The sequence below is a fragment of the Galeopterus variegatus genome, unplaced genomic scaffold (genome assembly GCF_000696425.1).
Source record: "Galeopterus variegatus unplaced genomic scaffold, G_variegatus-3.0.2 Scaffold447, whole genome shotgun sequence".
Taxonomy (NCBI): domain Eukaryota; kingdom Metazoa; phylum Chordata; class Mammalia; order Dermoptera; family Cynocephalidae; genus Galeopterus; species Galeopterus variegatus.
This window is the reverse complement of record NW_007726558.1, coordinates 285,211-307,523: the sequence shown is the minus strand read 5'-3', so window position 1 is coordinate 307,523 and position 22,313 is coordinate 285,211. Positions and strand designations below refer to the sequence as shown.

The following is a 22,313-nucleotide window of genomic DNA, read 5'->3' as shown; positions in this document are numbered from 1 at the left end:
CGCGAGCCTAGAGCAGGTTTGGAATGCCGTTCTGGGAGAGCGGCCGCCCTGGCGGGGTGGTGGAGAGACCGCAGGGAGGAGTCAAAAGGCGTGAAAACGGAAAGACTACATCTCCCAGGCCGCCATGCTTTCCAGCTGGAGTCCTAGGGAGCTGACTGCTCCCCGGTTTCCGTAGGAAAGCGCCGGCTACCGCAGCTATTGTGCGCCGCACCATCGCCCTCCTCTTCCCGCTCCGCTGTCCGGAGGAAGGCTACATTTCATTGCCGCCCTGGTTTAACCGTTTCCGCGCCTCACAGGACAGCAGGCCGGCTCCCTGAGCCCAGGAAGAACTCTTAGCAGCGGGCGGGCCCTGGTAAAGAAACCCTAGGTTTAAGGAAGAAAGGGGAACAAGGACCCCGAGTGCTCCGGCTTGGAACTCAGGCTTCGCTAGGGCGGAGCGGAGGTGCTGGCTTTAAGAAGGGGGAGGGGACAGTGCAATCCGGGTTACCCGCGGAGTTCGGCAAAGGAAATCTTCAGCTAGCTCGGGAGCGAGGAGCGAGCAGGAGAAGCGGCTCCCAATCCCCGCGCTCACGCCCGCCTACTCCCTGGGCGGGCCGAAGTATCACGTTTGCAATCGCTCAGGAAGCATCCGGCCCGTCTCCGGGGCCAGCGGGGCTGCGGTAGCTGCTGCTTATCGGAGGCGATGCCGAGGGGGCATGCTGCTTGCTAGGCAGCACCCCTCCGGGATCCGACTGCATTAGTTAGCTATCTCTGTCACCTGAAGCAACCGCCAGGTCGCCGGTTCCCCGTTCGGACCAGCCAGCGCTCCCCAGGAGTCTCATTGGAACAGGTACTTGTCCTCCAAAGGGAGGGAGGCTACACGAGCTTCCTTAAGCGGGTCCCGCCCTCAGTCCACCCCATCTACTCCCCCTACTGTGCCACTGATGTTCTTGGTCTTTGTGTCTTTCCTCTATCCCCTCAACCTTTCCCTCGCCCTCCATCAGAACCATGGGGCATCCCCCACTGGAGTTCAGCGATTGCTACCTGGACAGCCCCGATTTCCGCGAGAGGCTCAAGTGTTATGAGCAGGAGCTGGAGAGGACCAATAAATTCATCAAAGACGTGATCAAAGACGGCAACGCGCTTATCAGCGCTATGAGAAGTAAGTGGAAGGCTTCCACGAGCTGTTTTCCTGAGCCGGTGGCTCTGGCCTTATAAGACTTTCCACACCGCAGGGGGAAGGGAAGATTCAGGTTGACTTTCAGCTCAGGTCTCTGAGGCGAATGGGTTTCTGACTCTTCAGGAGTGCGGTCAGTAGAAGTGGAAAGTGGTGGATACAATCAGAACTTTGGCCCTTTCCCTTTATTGGCCTTAACCTTATAAGACATGATCTGTAGCTGTGCCAGGGACCCTCTTGCTTTGCAATTACCCTTATTTAGAAGATAGTTGTTCCGAAGGGACAATATGCTTGTACTGTCAGACATGTTGAGCACCCCTGTCTGGGGCAAGGTGACATCCAAGCTGACCAAGGTTACATCCAAACTGTCCCAGCACCTCCTAAAGAATTGGGAATTAAGGCCAGCAGCTTGAATAATGATTTTGTCCTGGTCTCTGGTTGCTACAGAAAGTGTGGGGGTAGTAAAAATACCCCCTGGCATGCTATTTTCTAAGGAAAGCACCTTTGTCCCAGTGATTCTTTTTCCTGGATACTGATCTATGATTTAGGTCAAGGTCAGTCTAAGCTCAGGATTACTGGATGGCTTCATATGCCACTGCATTCTGCTTGAGGGTGGAATAAAGACCTGCCTACTGCCTTGGACAGGGAGCACAGCCACCAGGGAGTAAAAAGTAGGGCTAGGGTTGGGGCATGCTGGGATGAGGGAGCTTCACCTAGCTTGATTTTTCCAGTGGTCCCAGCTGACTCAGCTGTAGGACCCTCCCTCCCTCCCCCACTGTGTGTAGAGGTTTTATTTCCACTGGTTGGCAGGAGGCTTGGAGTAAAAGAAAGAATAATAAACATCCCCGTTGAGAGTGCAGGCAAGCCAACCTTTTGTGCCAAAGTATATACCCAGAAGAATGGAGGGTAATGATTGGGTGGAGTGATAATTAATTTTTTCTCATCTTGGCTGGAAGATGATTGTGAAAAATAACGTTAAAGTCATTGGCACATATGTCCTGTATGCTTATAGCTTTGTTCTGAGTGGATTTATCCTCAAAAAATGTCTAGGTCCAGTGTGGGGACCTTCTTAAGACTGATACAGCTAACCAAGAGCAGGGAGAAAGGCCTAGAAATGGCAGTGTGACCAGTAACTGCTGCCAGCTGGTATTTTTTGTGCAGCTCTTCTGATTAGCCATTTTCTGTGCTTTTCCTGCACATGTTGTCTGTCTACTTTTGGTCAGAATATATAAACTGTTCAGGTTCCTACAAGTTGTTTCATTGAATTAGATCATTTAATGGTTTGTCCTATTGTGGCCTGACCAAGAGTGAACTCCTGGATTACATCTTAAAGATGAAGTATTTGAAATGCTGATTCTTAGAGACTTATAGATCAGGCTTTGGGGTGTGTGTCCACTTAAGAGAGTTCATTGAGAGGTTAAAGATATGCAAGTTGTGCCACAAAATAGAAAGGTGAAGATTCACTGAAAAGAAAAGGGGAAATGTTTGGGCCTTTTTTGGTTTATTTATTACAGTGAACTACTTGGTGCAGTATCCACAGTCAAGTGAAGCTCATGGTAAGCCCTAAGAAGGGAGTGGCTTTGTGAAGTGCATGGTGAGCTAAAAATGTTTGCGCTAAGAAAATGACCAGCTAAGGCATATCAGAGAGTGAGATTTATAAGAAAAAAAAAAGCAGTTCAATAAAACATTTGGGGAAGGACAAAAGTTTTGTAAGCTCAGGGCAAGTAATCGTTTTTGTTCTTTCCTTCTTTTCTAAGACTAAAAGTGGTAAGAGTCAACAATTATGCAGACCCGAACCTTTTCATATGAGCAAAAGATCCAAAAGATGTTCTGGGCCAGAGGGCTTCTTGATATTTGTGGTGATTTTCTGTTTCTGAGTATACAGAGAAAGCCAAAAATAGGACACGTAGGAAGTAAAACCCAGCAGCTAACCCATGCTGTATTTTTTTTCCTTTAAATTTTGTGGATTCTAAAAGCCTAATAAGCTAGAAGCAAAGGCGGGATGTTTCTCACTGTCTTGACCACAGTAATGTTTATACTCCCACTTTGCTTCGTCACACTGTGCCAGCTGGGCGACTTTCTGAGAGTAGGTAGGGTGGAAGCAAAACAAAGGTGTGCTCTTGTTTTGTGTGAGGAAAAAGAAAAACAGAGTTATTGGAGTTAGAAGGCCTGGGTTACAGTCTTGGCTTTACCATCTTGGGATATGGCACAATCACTTACTTCAACTGTAAAATGGGTAATTAGTAATTATACCCACCTCACAGGGTTGTTGTGAGGCTCAGAAGAATTCATGGATTATGAAAGTGCTTTGTAAATGGAAGTAGCTGAACAATGTAAGTTGTTGATAATACAACTGTTGGTGAATGTGTAATTTTCAGTAAGTTTCTGAAGGGAAATGCGTAAGCAGGAGTAGTTGGAAGCAGAGACTGTTTTTTGGTTTTTTTGCTTTGATCTTGTTGGAAAATATCACTCCCTACATTGGTCTCAGCAATGAGTTTCGTATTCACGCGTGTGGATCCATTTTGACATTTGGAGTCTAGCATTAAAAGGCAGGAAGACTGGTTAACACCTTTTTATTTAATTAAATTGACCATTAAATCAAATAGCTAGTGTTTCTAGGAACCAGTGAGACTTGACACACTATTTCAAAAATCAGCTGCAGTTTTTCTTAAAATTGTTAATCCAGGTGGAACTTGATTTCTACATTTTATCCTGCTTGTATCTGATTTTGTACAGAGTTCTAGATACGGCTTTAGTCACAAATGTGTGTGATGATTCATTTATTAAATGTAGGTCCTGTTTGAATATTTAGATTTACTTAGCTCTGTGCTCAGAGGTAATTGATGTTATGAATGATATTCAACATGCCTTCCTTGGCGAAATAGTTGATCCCCACTCCCCAAATGTGATCTATTTATAATTGTTGGAGCTCAAGATGATTATAACTTTAACGGAAAATAAAAATACCATTGGTCTGATAGGTGACTATATTGCCTGCTTTTCTGTTTGTTCTTGGTTTTTATATTGGCAGTTTTAGTCCCTGATGTTATTTGAATATTTGCTAAACGGTGAGGCTAGGTATTATTCAGAACAAGTAATGTGACCCCTGCTTATGTTCCAAGGCAACGTGAGACACCTAATAAGTGTTATTTATAGTTTGGCAAACACATACCATTCATTCAATACATACTTATGCACATACTATGTTCAAGCCATTGTTCTCAGGGCTGTGAGGCATGCAAAATGAGTCACAGATAGACACTGCCCTCAACAAGTTCCTAAGCTAGTAGGGAGACAAGACATGGGTAGAAATCACTGTCATATAAAGGAGTAGATACAGATCAGAGTAATAAGAGTGGGATAGGTGGACATAATGTTATGTGACAATAGAGGGAGAGCTCATTTCCCAGTGAGAGGACAAGGGAAAAAAGCAAAGGAGGAGGTAGCACTGGAGTTGGGCGGAATTAATAACACTTACCACTTGTTTAGCTGTTCTCATGTATGAGGCCTTATGTCTTATAACAGTTTTATGAGATAAAGGTTAGTATTCCCATTCTATAGATGTTTGGAGGAGTTAGGTAACTTCCTCAACTACTAATGGTAAAAGTCTGAATTAGGACCTAGACTTGACTCTGAAGGCCTTGTTTATTTTACTGTATGATACTGTATTTAGGACTGAGCATTTCATGTAGTAGGAATGGCACTGAGAGTGTAAAGGAAGAGCAAATAATTCACGTCTTCTAGGATATAGGCTGTAGGAAGGAAGATTTGGGAAATAAAGTTGGAATGGAAGGTTGAGGACTGACCATGTACCTGTTAACGATTTCAGACTGTCCTCTATAGGCAGAGAATACTAAGAGAACGTTTTTGGTAGGAGAGGAGCATGGTGTGAGCTGTGTTTTATTTTTATTTTACTTTTTTGGCGGCTGGCTGGTAAAGGGATCTGAACCCTTGACCTTGGTGTTATCAACACTGCAGTCTAACCAACTGAGCCAACTGTCCAGCTGAGTTGTGTTTTAGGAAGATTCATCTGAGAGTGATGTGTAAGGTGTTAGCAATCCCACACAAATGTTTGTGTCTTTTCAGCAATTAATTTGCAGCTTTAAATTTTCTTTAATATAGCTTAGGGGTCAGCAAACTGTTTCTGTAAAGGGCCATGTAGTAAATAGTTTAGGCTTTGAGGGCCATGCAGTTTCTGTGGCAACTATTCAACTCTGCCGTTGTGAGAAAGCAACCACAGAGAATAGGTAAATAAAATGAGAGTGGCTGTGTTCCAATAACACTTTATTGACATGTAAATGTGAATTTCACATAATTTTCACATCATGAAATATTATTTTACCTTTGAATTTTTAAAAACTATAAATATAAAAACTATTCTCAGCTCAGCTGGGGGAGGGGGGCATACAAAAATAGGTGGCAGGCTGGATTTATCTCACCACCTGTAGTTTGCAGATCTCTGGTATAGCTATTTAATCTAAAATATCTAACTGGATTTTTATTAATAAGGTGGTGAATATAGCTCTTGGTAGAACATAATGCCATATCTCTCATTTTCACTCAACTAGTTTTACTTTACTATTAATTATGCCTGTTCTGTATTCAGGGATCTCAGGCTCAAATGCTGTTAGAAACCAAGAGAAAACAGAAAAGTATGAAGATGCTGGAAGTGGGTTAATAGTCTGGAGTTATTGGGGTAAAATATAGCAGCTTTACCCTGTTAAAAAGGCCTTTACATTCTTATTTTTTTAAAAATCATGCTAGCTAAATACATTTTCATAGGCTAGATTCAATCAGCTTGCAAACACTGAGCTAGATGATCTTTCTCTACCAGTCTATGAGTCTTGGACTCTAATAGGCTGGAAAAATGGAGGGTGACAGTCTTCAGAGAGGGATTTTTCTGGGGAAGCACCATTGGAAACTTTACAAATGAGCAGAAGGAGAATGATGGTATAATGGGAAAAAACCTTGGACAGGGCATCTAGATACCTAGATATGCTACTAATGGGGTCTGTGACCTTGGTAAGTCATTTTACTGGGGCCCCAGGATCTGCAGCTTTACAAAGATGGGGCTAACGTAAGGGTCTATAAGCTCACTTTCAGCTCTCACATTCCATGACTTAGTATTTTTTGCATTGCATATTGTAGTTTCATGATTTGAGAAAGAAATGACTAACCCAATTATAGGATCTTGTTTTCTGCTTACATAAATTTTTATATTATTTTAATGTACATGACAGTATTTAAACAAAAAAATTCAAACAAAAATTTTAAATAGCCTTTCAAAACTAAACATACTTTATATGTATATTTGTATATATAAAACAGATATCAGAAAAAAATAATATTGCTAAACCCACACATATACACGCACAGCCACACATACATTAGTGTTAGACTAATGAAAACTTATGTTTTAAAAGAATCTAAAACATGTATTCTGTATGAAAGATATACATAATTTGATGATGTGGAAATAATATAATTTGTATAGCTTTAATGTAGTCTTAAATATTTTTTAAAAAGTCATTTTTGTACATTCTATACTTTTAAATACAGTAGTTCTAGATAGTAACATTAAGATCAGCTTTTGGTGTGTCTTTTCAGCTCTGGCTTTGGTAACTGGGTCATCTCTCTGGTGAGTGATTGCTTTTCTGAACGGATGGGTTGGTTCCAACTCTGATACTAGCTAGCTGTATGACCTTGACTAAGTCTTTAGTTTTATGAGCCCAAGTTTTCCCATTTATAAAATTAGAGGTTTGGTCAGTGATCTTTGGCTTTCTTCTGGTTTTATCATTTTCTGTTTTCTGGTTACCACCATTTTACTCAAATAGTTAAACAACCTGAATTGATTCTGTCATAAACTTCAGAGCCAATTCATCTTTACTCTGGGAGAGTAGGCAAAGGGGAAGTCCAACTGATATGTCTATCATGAGTAGATGACTTGAATCATGCTGGCCTACCTGACTATCCTCTTGCTGAATGCTTCTTGGGAGGTGTCAACCTGACGCTGTTCAGTTCAGTCCTGAATTGCTGTATAGTGAGGGAGACCAAAGCTTTTAATCCCTTTGGGGTGGGCGTAGTGCCATTGTGTGCAGGGAGGAGTTGGTGATATAATACATGTTCTCACTCAGCACATATCCTGTCCTTATCCCAGTGATATTTAATCAGTGCCTTTGAGCACATAGAATTATTTTAGACCTTTTCCAGGGTAACTCAGATCAATGTAATGGGTATGTCATTTGGTACTGCTGTTAGCAGATGTGAAGCAGTGTCAAATGAAATTTGATGGTGGTGATATTGCCATGTTCATTGGAGGGTTGTCTGATGACTGCATTCCAAAGTAGATGGACCGAGGGCGCTGCGAGAAGTAGGGTGGAAAAGTAAACCAAGCCAGCCTTTTAGTGTGCCTATTTATAAGAAACTGTTTTTATTTAGGGGTGGGGTAGGGAAGATTTTAGATTACCTGCCCATTAAGAAAAGTTTTCCAGACTTAAGAATGATGAAGGAAAATTTCTTTTTAGTTTCATTTTTATAGCCTTATTTTTTAAAAGCTTACCCAAAACCTTGAGAAAAAAAAATTTTTTTTTAGCCAAAACCTTTTACTTAATCTGGCATCTGTTTCTCTAATCATTTACTACAGAAATTTCGTAAAAGCCCATGAGGATCTGGAAAAATATATACTTTTCTAGGGGAGTACCTTGGAAATCTTGAGGTGACTTTTTTTCTGGTGGAATGGAGGGCCCTCATGATGCTTTACTGGGCTTGCATCGAGTGCTAAACCTTGGGCATTGTAAAGGCAATTCAATTTAATTCAACAGTTCAGATCCCCTTACCTGCCAGCCGCAAAAATACCCCAAAAACCAAAAAACCAACAAAAAAACAAATTAAGAAATTAAATTCAATAGGATTTATTAAGCACTTACTATATGCTTACTATATTAAAAGCAGATAGGATGTAGTATGTCTCATGGGGTCTTCAGGGAAAATCTAAAGCACCTACTGTTTTATTCTTTTATAAGTATAAATTTAAAAAAAATTTGGACAGGTAACACATGAACATGGTACAAAATTCAAAAGGTACAAAGTGGTAAACGTTTTTCCTCCTGTGTCCCAGTTCTCCACCTGGAGGCAACTGTCAGCAGTTTGTCTACCCTTTAAAAAGACAACTCCAGTGCTTCTTTCAACTTGGTGTGGGTTCTACTGTAGGCAGATTCTCAGCCACTCTGGGCAAAGCTTTCTTGAAGATTGTACCTGGAGGGCATATGGAATGAAGACCTCTGAAAATCCACTCCATAAGAACAAAAGGATACTGGCAAAAATTGTGAAAATTAACTTTTTCAGAACTTGCAACAATCTGAGGAGTGTTTATTGAAGAAAAACTGCTGAATCTCTGTAGCAGCAGGGTTGTGGCATTTTAACTTACTCCTCCCTCCTATTCCCTTCTCTTTAGCTTTGGGGTAGCCTTGAAAACCAGCAGCTTTATAATCATGGTAGCTGTGAAAACTAGCAGCCTTACAGCATCTGAGGGGGAAGACTGGGTTTGTAGCTCCTCAAAAAGTCCCATACTCAGAGTCTCGTCACTATTTACCCCATCTCACAGCTACCTAGAAAAGTGCCATTCACAGGGCTTCTCAGTACTTCACCTGACTTAGAGCTAGCTCAGTGGGAAAAGCCCTGTTCCCAGGGTGTTTAACATCACAGCTGCCTGAGGCTTCCATAGCAGTCAGAGCAAGCAAGATCCTGGCTAAAATCATAAAAGGAAGAACTGGGGAATTAGGTATTCATAAGGGTCTTTGAAAAGCTCTGACATATTCCTGGGGATGTAGCTTGACTTGCTTGCAGCAGGGGTTGATAAAAAGAAAATTGACTGGCAGCCAAATGCAGTCCTGTTTGCCATGTGGCAGCAATTGCGCCCTGAACAGCATTTTACCAAATGCTCAGAAACAGGTAGCAAGGTCCGCTCGGTGGATTTAAAAGACTTTTTGGTAGCTCCCGAGGAGGTGGACGAACTGTTCCATTTTGATTAGGGAGCAGGCAAAGGTACTCGTCTTTTGGGGGCAGGAAAGGACTGGAGGCCTCATGTTGAATTGGCAATATATTGGTTGAGGACAAATGTGCAGCATGTTTTGGCATTGATGGATACAGGTGCAGAATGTAGCCTGATATATGGCAATCCAGATAAGTTTCCAGGGGCCACAGTTCGTATAGATGGATATGGAAGACGTACTACTTAGGTCAAAGCTGTGTCATTGCCACTGGGCATAGGAAGATTACCTTCTCGTGTATACGCTATATGTATATCTCCTGTAGCTGAATACATCTTGGGTATGGATGTACTTTATGGTTTGCACCTGCAAACAACAGTTGGAGAGTTTCGGCTGCGAATACAGACAGTAAACCCTGTGTTAACGAGGATATGCTAAACATGACCACAGGTGTTACCCGAGCCAAGACATGTAGTTAATATGAAGTCGTATCGCCTACCAGGAGGACATGCAGAGATATAGGCCACTGTATTGGAATTAGAGAAAGTTGGCATCTTTCGTCCGGTTCATAGCCCATTTAATGCTCTGGTATGGCCGGTGAAAAAGCCTGGTGGTACCTGGAGAATGACTGTAGATTATCGAGGACTGTAAACAAAGTAGTGCCTCCTTTGCATGCAGCTGTGCCTTCAGTTCACAACTTGATGGATCAGCTGACGACTCAGCTGGGAACTTATCATTATGTACTGGACCTTGCAAATGCTTTTTTCTCTATTCCAATCTTGGCTGATAGCCAAGATCAGTTCGCCTTCAGCTGGGAAGGAAGACAGTGGACCTTTCAAGTATTGCCCCAAGAGTTCTGGCTGCAGGCACTGCACCAGAGTTGCCTGGGTACATACATACGTTGGCGTGATTACCTACTGACTGTGTGTTGAACTTCCCATCAGTATGACTGCAGGATTCGCATGGAGGATCACACCAGTGGTGACTACTAACTAGACATATGTGGCTAATAGTTAAAAGGCTAGAACTACAAGCCTTAAGGCGTATTGAATGGACAATAGGTTATGTAATGTAAGGGTCATTTATCCTCACTGAGGGAACATTACAGAAGATTCTGAACACTCTGAACACGTAGATTGTACTGCCTACTGTGAGGGACTCTGAAGGGGTGGATTGTTGGGAAAAACAAAATAACTTAATCAGGTCCCCTTGCCTTAGGCCCAGTTGGGAGTGGTAGGGTGCATTCTTTGTAAGCAAATTGTGCATGCGTACATGGAGTTAGTGCACCTGTGTGGCGATTTGGCTGGTGTCTGCCTTGGGTGTCCGCTGTGCACAGCCATGCTCTCCCATCTATGGCTTCCAAGGACCTGTTTGCTGGTTACCTGGCTCATAGACCTGTGTGTGATGGGTGTGGTGACCCAGCCTGGTGTGTGAGGGGTCTGGGGACCAAGCCTGGCATGTGAAGGGTTTGTGACCTAGTCTGGACAATGGGCTTGAGGGGTCTGTGAACTTGAGTCCCAGCGCTAGCTTGACAATTGGCCCAGTCAGCAGGATTATGGGCAGGTAAAAGAGCTCAACAGGGGTCAAGCAGCAAAGGAAAGGGTGAGGAAGTCTAGAGTTGGCAGAGCCTGATTGGGTAGTTTTATACAGGTCTGTAAGTCAATATTTGGTCTGTGCACTGGATCTTCCTTATTGTAGGACCCTTTGCTTTGGAATTGGCTCTAGTAGTTTCCAGCCTTTTTGTTCCATTGTCAGGGAATTTTGTTCCTGTAGTGCTCAGGTTTACAACTTTCTTCTCTAGCACAGGCTCAGTGGCTTTCCTGCATAACAACATGCTAGAACTAAGAAGTAAGACCAGTTTAAGCCAGTTATGTGGCTTTAATTTCCAGATGTACCACAATATACTGTCTAAAATGTCCAATTTTCAACAAAAAATTGTCAGACAGGTAAAGAGAAAAATATAGTCCATACACAGACAAAAAACAGTCAGTAGAAACTGTCCCTAATGGGGCCTGAATGTTAGATTTATCTTTATTTATTTATTTTTGGTGAGAATTATTAATTATTCTTATTTATTTTATTGTAATAAAACATATATAACATAAGGATTGCCGTTTTAAGGATTTTTAAACATACTATTGCATGAAATTAATTACATTCACAATGCTGTGTGGCTACCACCTCTATCCATTTCCAAAACTTTTTTGTCATCCTAATTATAAATTTGCCCATTAAGCAAAGCTTTTAATTATTCCTTCCCCCCAGTTTCTGGTAACCTCTAATCTTGTCTCTGATTTTTTTTTCTTTTTCTTTTTTCTTAATTCACCCATTATAATTATATATATTTGTGAAGTACAATGGGATATTTGGGTATATTTGTACAGTGTGCAATGATCATTTCAAGGTATTTAGCATATCTATCACCTCAAACATTTGTCACCTCTTGTCTTGGGAACATTCAACATCCTCTCAAGTAGCTTTTTAAAGTTACACAGTAATTTGCTGTTGACTGTAGTCTCCCTATATTGCTATAGAACACTGGATCTTATTCTTCCTATCTCTTTATAATTTTGTATCCATTCTCCACCCTCTCCCCATCCCTCACTCCCCTGTTCCCCCCACTAGTCTCTAGTAACCACCATTCTACTCTGTACTTATATGAGACCAACTTTTTAGGTTCCACATATGAGTGAGAACATGTGCTATCTTACTGTGCCTGGCTTATTTCACTTAACATAATTTTCTCCAAGGTCATTCATGTTGCTGCAAGTGATAGAATTTCATTATTTTGTGGCTGAGTATTCCATTTTGTATACATACCACATTTTCTTTATCCAATTATCTATTGATGGACATTTAGTTTGGTTCCTACTCTTGGCTATTGTGAACGGAACCACAATAAACATAGGAGTGCAAGTATCACTTTGAAATGTTGATTTCCTTTCCTTTGGATTTATACCCAGTAGTGGTATTGCTAGATCGTAGGATAGTTCTATCTGTAATTTTTTGGGAAACCTCTGTACTGTTTTCCATAATGGCTGTGCGAATTAACATTGCTATCAACAATGTATAAGAGTTCCCCTTTCTCTGCATTCTTGCCAGCATTTGTTATTTTCTTTTTGATAATAGCCATTCTAACTGGGGTGAGATGATATCTCATTGTGGTTTTGATGTGCATTTCTCTGATGGTTAGTGATGCTGAGCATTTTTTCATATACCTGTTGGCCATTTGTATGTCTTCTTTTGAGAAATGTCTATTCAGCTCATTTGCCCATTTTTAAAGCAGATTATTTGTTTTTTACTGTTGAGCTGTTGGAATTCTTTATATGTTCTGGATATTAATCCATTGCCAGATGCGTAGTTTGCAAATATTTTCTCACATTCTGCAGGTTGTGTCTTTGCTCTGCTGGCTGTTTCTTTTGCTGTGCAAAAGCTTTTTAGTTTGATATAATCCCATTTCTTTATGTTTTCTTTTGTTGACTGTTTCTTATGTTTCTTATGTTTCTTTTGTTGAGTCCTTACTTAAATCTTTGCCTAGTCCTATGTCCTGAAGTCTTTCCCCTGTATTTGCTTGTAGAAGTTTTATAATTTCAGGTCTTACATTTAAACCATTAATTCTTTTTGAGTTGATTTCGGTATATGGTAAGAGTGGTCTAGTTTCACTTTTCTGCATAGGGATCTACACATTTCCCAGCACCGTTATTGAAGAGACTGTCCTTGCCCCGGTGTATATTCTTGGCTTCTTTGTCAAAAATCAGTTGGCAGTAGGTTTGTGGATTTATTTCTGGATTCTCTATTCTGTTCCATTGGTTTATGTGTCTGGTTTTGTGCCAGTACCATGCTGTTTTGCTTACTGTAGCTTTGTAGTATATTTGAAATCAGGGAGTGTGATGCCTTATTCTTTGTTATTTTTGCTCAGGATTGCTTTGGCTATTGGGGTCTCATGTTGTTCCATATAAATTTTTGAATTTTTTTTTCTGTTTCTATAGAGTATGTCATTGGTAGTTTGATGGAGTTTGCATTGAACGAGTAGATCATTTTGGGTAGTAGGGTCATTTTGACGATATTGATTCTTCCAAATCATGAGCATGGGATGTCTTTCTATTTTTTTTTTTTCTTTGTGTGTGTGTGCTTTAATTTCTTTGATCAGGGTTTTGTAATTTTCCATGTAGGGATCTTTCACTTCCTTGGTTAAATTTAGTACTAGGTATTTTATTTTATTTTTGTTGCTATCTTAAGTGGGATAGCTTTCTTGCGTTCTTTTTCTGCTAGTTCATTGTTGGTGTGTGGAAATGCTACTGATTTTTGCATGGTAATTTTGTATCCTGCAACTGTACTGAATTTGTTTATCAGAAGTTTTTTGGTAGAGTCTTTAGGTTTCTCTATATAAAATCAGGTCATCTGTAAACAGGGACAATTTGACTTCCTCTTTTCCACTTTGGGTAGCATTTATTTCTTTCTGTTGCTTGATTGCTCTGGGTAGGACTTCCAGTACTATATTGAATAAAGGTGGTAAGAGTGGGCATCCTTGTCTTGTTCCAGGTCCAGTATGATGTTAGTTGTGAGTTTGTCATAAATAGCCTTTATTGTATTAAGATACTTTCTTTCTACACATAATTTGATGAGAGTTTTTTATCATGAAGTGGTATAGAACTTATCAAATGCTCTTTCCATGTCTGTCAAGAAGATCTTATAGTTCGTTTCTTTATTATGTTGATGTGATGTATCATGTTTATTGGTTTGTGTACATTGAATCATCATTGCATCCCTGGGGAAAATCCTGCTTGATCATGGTGTATAATTTTTTTGATGTGCTGTTGGATTTGGTTTGCTAGTATTATATTGAAAATTTTTGCATCTATATTCACTAGGGATATTGGCCTGTAGTTATCTTTTTTTATTGTGTCTTTGTCTGGTTTTGGTATCAGAGTAATGCTGGTCTTGTAGTATGAGTTTGGAAGAATTCTGTCCACTTCAATGTTTTGAAATAGTTTCAGAAGTGTTGGTATTGGTTCTTCTTTAAATGTTTGGTAGAATTCAGTAGGAAAGCCCTGTGGACCTGGGCTTTTCTTTGTTGGGAGACTTTTTATTACTTATTTTATCTAGTTACTTGTTATTGGTCTATTCAGGTTTTTTATTTCTTCTTGTTCAGTTCTTGTTTCAGTCTTGGTAGGTCATATCTATCCAGGAATTTATCCATTTCCTCTAGGTTTTCAATTTTTTGGCAGATAGTTGTTGATGATAGTCTCTAATGATCCTTTGTATTTCAGTGGTATCAGTTGTAATGTCTCTTTTGTGTTTCTTATTTTCTTTATTTTATCTTTTCCTTTTTTCTTGGTTAGTCTAGCTAATGGTTTGTTGATTTTGTTTATCTTTTCAAAAAAACAACTTCGTTTGATTGATCTTTGTATTGTATCATATCAATTTTATTTTTACTCTGATTTTTGTTATTTCTTTTCTACTTATTTTGGGTTTGTGTTGTTCTTGCTTTATAGTTCTTTGAGGTGCATTGTTGGGTTTATTTGAAATCTTTCTATTTTTTTTTTTGATATAAGCCTTTATTGCTATAAACTTTCCTCTTAATAATGCATTGGCTGTATCCCATAGATTTGGTATGTTGTATTTCTGTCCTCATTTGTTTCAAGAAATTTTTCAATTTTTTTTATTAATCTCTTTGTCCTATTGTTGGTTCAGGAGCATGTTGTTTAATTTGCATGTATTTATGTAGTTTCACAAGTTCCTCTTGTTATTGATTTCTAGTTTTATTACATTATGGTCAGAAAAACTATTTGGTATGGTTTCAACTTTTGTGAACTTGTTGAGACTTGTTTTGTGGCCTAACATATGGTCAGTCCTGGAGAACGTTTCATTTGCTGATGAAAAGAATGTGTTCTTCAGCTCTGGTATTAAATGTTCTGTAAATGTCTATTAGGTCTGTTTGGTCTATGTGCTGTTTAAATTTGATGTTTCTCTATTGATTTTTCTGTCTTGATGATCTGTCCTATGTTAAGAGTGGGGTGTTAAAGTCCCCAACTATTATTGTGGTGTTAACTATTTTTCCCTTTACATCTGATATTATTTGTTTTATATATCTTTGTGCTTTGGTGTTGGATGAATATATATTTGTAATTGTTATACTCTTTCTATATTGACCCATTTATCATTATATAATGCCCTTCCATATCTCTTCATACAGATTTTCATTTAAAGTCTATTTTATCTGATAAAAGTGTAGCTACTTCTGGTCCCTTTTGTTTCCCATTTGCATAGAGTATCTTTTCCCATCCCTTCACTTTTAGACTATGTGTATCTTTGTAGGTAAGGTGTATTTCTTGTAGACAACATTTGGATGGGTAATTTATTTTTTAAATCCATTCAGCCAGTCTATGTATTTTAATTAGGACATTTAATTTGTTTATGCTCAAAATTATTATTGATATGTGAGGTTTTATTCCTGTCATGTTGTTGGTTGTTTTCCAGTCATTTTGTGTATCCTTTGTTTCTTTCTCTCTCTCTCTTTTTTTTTTTTGTCTTTTTGTCTCTTTTTTCGTGTCCGGCAACGGATCGCAACCCTCAGTGTCACGCCCGTACCGGACCGGGACCGGCAATGGGATCGCAGCCCTCGGTGCTGCACCTGCACCTCGCTCAGCCAGTGAGCGGGAACCGGTCTGTATGTGGGATCCGAACCCTCAGCGGGAGCGCCACGGCGCTCCCAAGCGGCGCACTGTAGCAGTGCGCCACCGGGCCGGCCCTGTTTCTTTCTCTTTTATTGTTTATACTTGAGGTTTGGTTGTTTTCTGTATTGATGAAGTTTAATAACTTTCTCTTTCTAATTTGTGTATGTATTCTACCACTACATTTTATATTTTTGGATGTTTTGTGATGGTTGTTATCATTCTTTCTCTACTAGATGTAGGAGTTCCTTAAGCATTTCTTGTAAGGCTGGTCTGGTGGTGATAAATTCCCTTAGTTTTTGCTTGTCTGAGAAAGAATTTGTTTCTCCTTCATTTCTGAGGGATAGCTTTTCTCGGTATGATATTCTTTGCTGACATTTTTTATCTTTTAGCACGTTGAATATATCATCCCATTCTTTGCTGTTGCATAGGGTTTCTGCTCATAATTTTGCTGTTTGTCTAATATGGATTCCATTATAAGTAACTTCATGCTTTTGTCTTGCTCTTTTTAGAATTTTCTTTTTTCTGTAAATTTTGATGCTTTGATTATAATGTGTCTTGGAGAGGACCTTGTTGGTTTGAATCTATTTGGGGACCTTTGAACTCCTGGATTTGGTTGCTCATCTCTTTCCCAAGACTAGGGATGTTTCCAGATATTATTTTATTAAGTAGGTTTTCAATACCTTTTTTGTTTATTCTTCTTCTGGAATGCCCATAACACAAGTATTTGTTTGCTTATTAGTATTTGATAAATCTTATAGGCTTTTTTCATCCTTTTTTGTTCTTTTGGCTTTTTCTTTTTTTTTACTTGCACACATTATCAATAAGCTGAAATCCTTCAACATGTCATTAAAGGCAAAATTTTTGTGTTTTTAAAAAAAATTTAATTTATCAATATACAATGTAGTTGATTTTTGTGTCGTTTTATGAATTCCTCCTTTTTCCTGTCCCTCTCCCCTCTCCCTCTATCAATATCATATCTGTTCCCTTGTAGTTTTTATTTAAAGATGACCAGTAAGTGGATCTTAACCCTTAACTTGGTTTGGTCAGCACCATGCTCTCCCAAGTGAGCTAACCGGCCATCCCTATATAGGGATCCAAACCTGTGGCCTTGGTGTTATCAGCACCACAGTCTCCCAAGTGAGCCATGGGCCGGCCCATGTTCACTTGTCTTAACAAGTTCAAAGAATTGTGATTGTTGTGTCTTCTTCCCCTCCCCCCATTTATTTGTTTGTATATTTATTTATTTTTATAAACTTCCACAAATAAGTGAGAACATGTGGTATTTCTCTTTCTGTGCCTGACTTATTTCACTTAGTATGATTTTCTCTAAGTCCATCCATGTTGCTGTGAATGGTAATATTTCGTTTTATTTTAATAGCAGAGTAGTATTCCATTGTGTAGATATACTACATTTTCCTTATCCACTCAACTGATGATGGGCATGTAGGCTGGTTCCAACTCTTGGCTATTGTAAATAGTGCTACAATAAACATGGGAACACAGGTATCCCTTCGACATGATGATTTCCATCCCTCTGGGTATATACCCAGCAGTGAAATAGTTGGGTCACATGGTAGATCTATCTGTAATTGTTTGAGGAATCTCCATACCATTTTCCATAAAGGCTGCACCATTTTGCAGTCCCACCAGCTGTGTAGGAGGGTTCCTTTTTCTCCTCATCCTCACCAGCATTTATCATTCTCAGTCTTTTGAATATTAGCCATCCTAACTGGTGAGAGATGGTATCTCAAAGGGGTTTTGATTTGCATTTCCTGAATGCTGAGTGATATCGAGCATTTTCTCATGTACCTGTTGGCCATTTGTATATCTTCCTTTGAGAAATGCCTATTCGTCTCTTTTGCTCATTTTTTAATTAGGTTACTTGTTTTTGTGCTAAGTTGTTTGAGTTCCTTGTATGTTCTGGATATTAATCCTTTGTCAGATGTCTTTGGTTATTTCAAAACAGCTGTCTTCAAGATCAGAAATTTTTTCTTCTGCTTGAAGCTCTGTGTAGTTTCTTCAGTTGTAATCCTCTTTTACTATGTCTGCGAGTGCCTCCGTGGCTTATTGTTGGGAGGTTTGTGTTGGTGGTGGCACAGCTTTGCTGGGTTTGGGCTCATTGCATTGGTTCTCAGGCCAGGGTTGTGTACATACACAATATGTGTGAGTCATCTCAGGAGCTGACTCACTGGGGATGTGGGTGCTGAATAGATTGTCATGCTGGGGATGTGGGTGTGCAGTTTGTCAGGGTCTCCAAGACTGGTTTGTTAGAGGCAGAGTCACCAAGCTGATTCTCTGACTGGGGGCAGGACTCACAGCAGACTGGCAGTAAGGCTGTTTCTCACTCAGATGTATGCACACAGGGACTCAAAAACTCGGGTGGGTCCACCAAGGCCTGATAGCTGAGCTTTTTCTTTGAGCCAGGGGCCTAGGCACACTTGGGCTTGATCACCTGGGAATGCATATGCTGGGGGTTGGTCCAATGTGCCACTTCTTAGGGTCAGATACAAGGTCATGCTGCCTTTGGTGATTTGAAGCACGTATTCTAAGGGCAGGGCTACTGTGCTGCTTCTTGGGTAGTGAAAGAGGCCACAAGGTGGGCATACTGAGAGGGGTCCCAGGTAGCAGCTTCTCTGGTGGTGGGTAAGGCAGCGGGTCTGGCCTGAAGAGAGGTACCCTAAATGTTGGAATGTAGATAAAAATTAAAGATCAGCTAATATAAATATGTTCAAAGAACTAGAGGAAACCATGTCTAAAGATTTAAAGAAAATCATGGGAACAATGTCTTACCAAATTGATAAAATAAATAAGGAGATATAAATTATAGAATAGAACCAAATAGAAATTGTGGAGCTGAAAAATAAAATAACTGAAAGGAAAAATTGCCAAGGAAGACTGTAACAGTCTGTTTCTGTTGCTTATAACAAAATTTCCTGGAATTTGGTAATTTATAAGGAAGCCATATTTATTCCTTACTATTTCAGAGGCTGGAAAGTCAAGTCTGGGGAACACATCTGGTGAGTATCTTCTTTGATGGTGGCACAGCAAATATGTTGAATCAAATACTGTTGTATAACTCCATTTGGTGGCTGGGAATGGAAAATGGATGGTGGTAACAGAAGAACAGAAAGCTTATTCTTCAATCATCATAGCAGGCAGGTGAGCAGATACTGTAAATAGGTTATTGAAGAGTCAGAACTCAATTGAGGTAAAAACAGGTATACTAGTCCTTTCTGTTGCTTATAACAAAATCTTTTATAAAGAAAATGAAATTTATTGCTTACAGTTTTGGAGGCTAGAAAGTCCAAAGTCCAAGGAACACATCAGGTGAAAGCCTTGGTGGTAGTGACAGTGACCCAGGGGTGTCACATGGCAGAAATGGCAGAACAGAGAGAGAGAGAGAGAGACTCTTACATGCTCTACTTTTAAAGCCTTGAAAACCACAGCCCTGGCCGCTATTATTAGTCCATTCACCGTGGCATGGTCCTTATGTTCAATCACCTCTTTTAGCCACCATCTTTCAATTACCATAATATGGTTTCCTACCCTCTTTACACTGTGACAGTGTGGACTAAGTTTTGGAGGGAAATCAATCCACAGCATTGTGCCCTTGTCCCCCCAAAACTCATGTCCTTTTAACATACAGATACATTCATTTCATCCCCCAATATTGACTTGTTTCAGGGCAAAACATTGAAAATTGAAAGTCCCATCTAAAATCAAAGTAAATTATCTGCTTCCAAGATACAATGGTGGGACAAGCATAGATTACATATTCCCCTTCAAAAAGGGAGAAATAGACCAAAAGAAAGGGGTGATAGGTCCTAAGCAAGTCCAAATTCCAGCAGGGCAGGTATTAAATCTGAAAGCTGGCAAATCATGTACTTTGATTCCATGTTTGATGTTCTGCACACCAATATAGGAGCTGGGTCCCCAAGTCCTTGGTCAGCTCCACTTCTACAGCTTTCCTGGTCTGAAGTCATGCTTCAGTTCTGACAGGCTGGTATTGCATGCTGGTAGCTCTACCATTCTGAGGTCTCCATGGAGGTCCTGTTCTCATGGCTCCACTAGGAACTCTGACCCCATGTTTCTGCTCAGCATTGCTCTAGTGAAAGCTCTATGTAGTGAATCATCCCCAGTGACAGATCTCTTCCTGGGTTCCAGGGCTTTCCCATATATCCTTTCAAATCAAACTGGAGGCTCCCAAGCCTTCACAGCTTTGCATTATGTGAGCCTGCAGACGAAACCCCCTGAGGATGCTGCCAAGCCTTCTGGCTTGTATTTTCCAAAGCTGTGGGTCCAGCTACACCTGGAACCAATTGAGGTATGGCTGAAGCCATACTAAAGCAGCTGGGGTGCTTGTGGGGGGAGTAGAATCCCCAGGTGACTCTGGGCAGTGAGCCCATGGAGGGCACCTTGGTCCTGCTCCCCAAGACCATTTTGTTCCCTAGGCCTCTGGGCCTATTGTGGAAGACTTAGTCTCTAAGATCTCTGAAATGCCTTTAAGGTCTTTTTCCCTTCTTTTGATAATACCTTTCTTTTGTACTAATCAACTTAGCAAACAGTCGCTGGGCTACACCATCGAATTGTTCTCTTGAAAATGTTCTGTTTCTCTTCCACATGGCCAGGTGGCAAATTTTCCAAATCTTTATGCTCTGTTTCCCTTTAAGATTCTGGCTTTATGTCATGCCTTTGCTGCCATAACTCAGCATAGGTTGTTACAAGTAGCCATGCAGCTTCCTTAATGCTTTGCTGCTTAGAAATTTCTTCTGTCAAATAGCCTGGGTTAGCAGCTTGGAGTTCCTCAGGCCATAAAACTTTTGTTTATGAGCAGAATGCAGCCAGGTTCCTTGCTAGTTCATAACAAGGGTGATCTTTGCCCCAGTTTCCAATAAACTCCTTTTTATTTCTATCTGAGACCTCCTTGGAATGATCTTTACAGTCTATATTTCCATAAGCATTCTGGTCACCACCATTTAACCAGTCTTTAAAACATTCCAAACTTTCCCTGGTTTTCTTGTCTTCTAAATTTTCACCAGCATCTAGGCTTTTTCCAGCCTGTTCCTCCAAATTTTTCCAACCTCTCCTCAACACCCAGTTCCAAAGTCACTTCCACATTTTCAAGTGTTTGTTATAAGCAGCACTGCACTTCTCTGGTACTAATTTTCTGTATTAGTTCATTTCTTTTTCTTATAATAATAAATACCTGGAACTGGGTGATTTGTAAGAAAATGAAATTTATTGCATACAGTTGTGGACACTGGGAACTTCAAAGTCTAGGGAACATATCTGAGGTGAGGAACTTGTCCTGGTGGTGACTTTTCAACAATGCAGAGGTCTCACATGGCAGAAAATGGCAGAGAAAAAAGAGAGATTCTCACGTGCTCTCCTTTTAAAGCCCTCAGAACCATGCCTCTGACCACTGTTATTAATCCATTCACTATGACAGTGTCCTACAGTCTAATCACCTCTTCAAGGCCCCACCTTTCAGTTACCATTATAGGATTTCCCACCCCCTTTACACTGTCACAGTGGGGAGTAAGTTTTGGGGGGACATCAATCCACAGCAAGGGCTTAACATCAGATGTGAGCTAGCAGAAGAAAGAATCATAAAGCTTTAAGATATGTCAGTTGAGAGTATTTGGTGTGAGGAAAAGAAAGAAAAAAGCAGCTCAAATCCCCTTACCTGCCACACACAAAACTGAAAACAAAACAAGAGAAATGAAGGAAAATGAACAGAGCCCCAGAGATTGTGGGACACCATCAGGTGTACCAACATATGCATATTTGGAGTCAGAGATGTATAAGAATGAGAGAAATGGGGAAGAAAGAATATTTGAAGAAATAAAGGCCCAAATCTTGCCAAATTTGTTGAACAACATTATTCTTCAAATCCAAGAAAATAATTCAGAAAAATATAGTAAAGGAAATAACAAGGGAACTTAAAATGGCACATTAAAGAATATCTATTTAATACAAAAGGTAGTAATGGAGGAATAGAGGAAAAAAGACATAAGACATATAGAAATTTTAAAGCAAATGGCAGGAATAAATCCCATGTTATCAGTAATTTTACTAAATGGGAATGGATTGCACACTACAACAGACAACCAAATACTGGCAAAAGCAAATAAAATGATTGATATATATGTTGTAGTTAAGAGACACACTTTTGATTCAAAGACAAATAGGTGGATAGTAAAAGGATGGAAAAAATATGTCAAGCAAACAGTAACCAAAGAGAGTTGGAATGACTCTACAAGTATCATTCATATAGATTTTAAGACCAAATTTTATGACATAGAAAGGAAAACATTTTTTTTTTTTTTTGTCTTTTGTCTTTTTTCCGTGTCCGGCAACGGATCGCAACCCTTAGTGTTGCCCCCGTACCGGACCGGGGACCGGCAACGGGACTGCAACCCTCGGTGTTGCTCCCGCGCCTCGCTCAGCCAGTGAGCGGGAACCGGTCTGTATGTGGGATCCGAACCCTTG

At 40.1% G+C, this 22,313-nt stretch overlaps 1 protein-coding gene across 1 annotated transcript in view; it reads left to right on the top strand.

The window, feature by feature from the left end:
• Positions 1–470: 470 nt before the first annotated feature.
• The window catches only part of OPHN1 (oligophrenin 1), a gene marked incomplete at its 3' end in the record, with an annotated part of 273,469 nt that continues 251,626 nt past the window's right edge, over positions 471–22,313 (top strand). The window contains exons 1-2 of the mRNA XM_008568858.1: positions 471–829; positions 984–1,141. Of these exons, the coding sequence (XP_008567080.1) occupies positions 988–1,141 (154 nt within the window). The remainder of the gene's footprint in view (positions 830–983; positions 1,142–22,313) is intronic.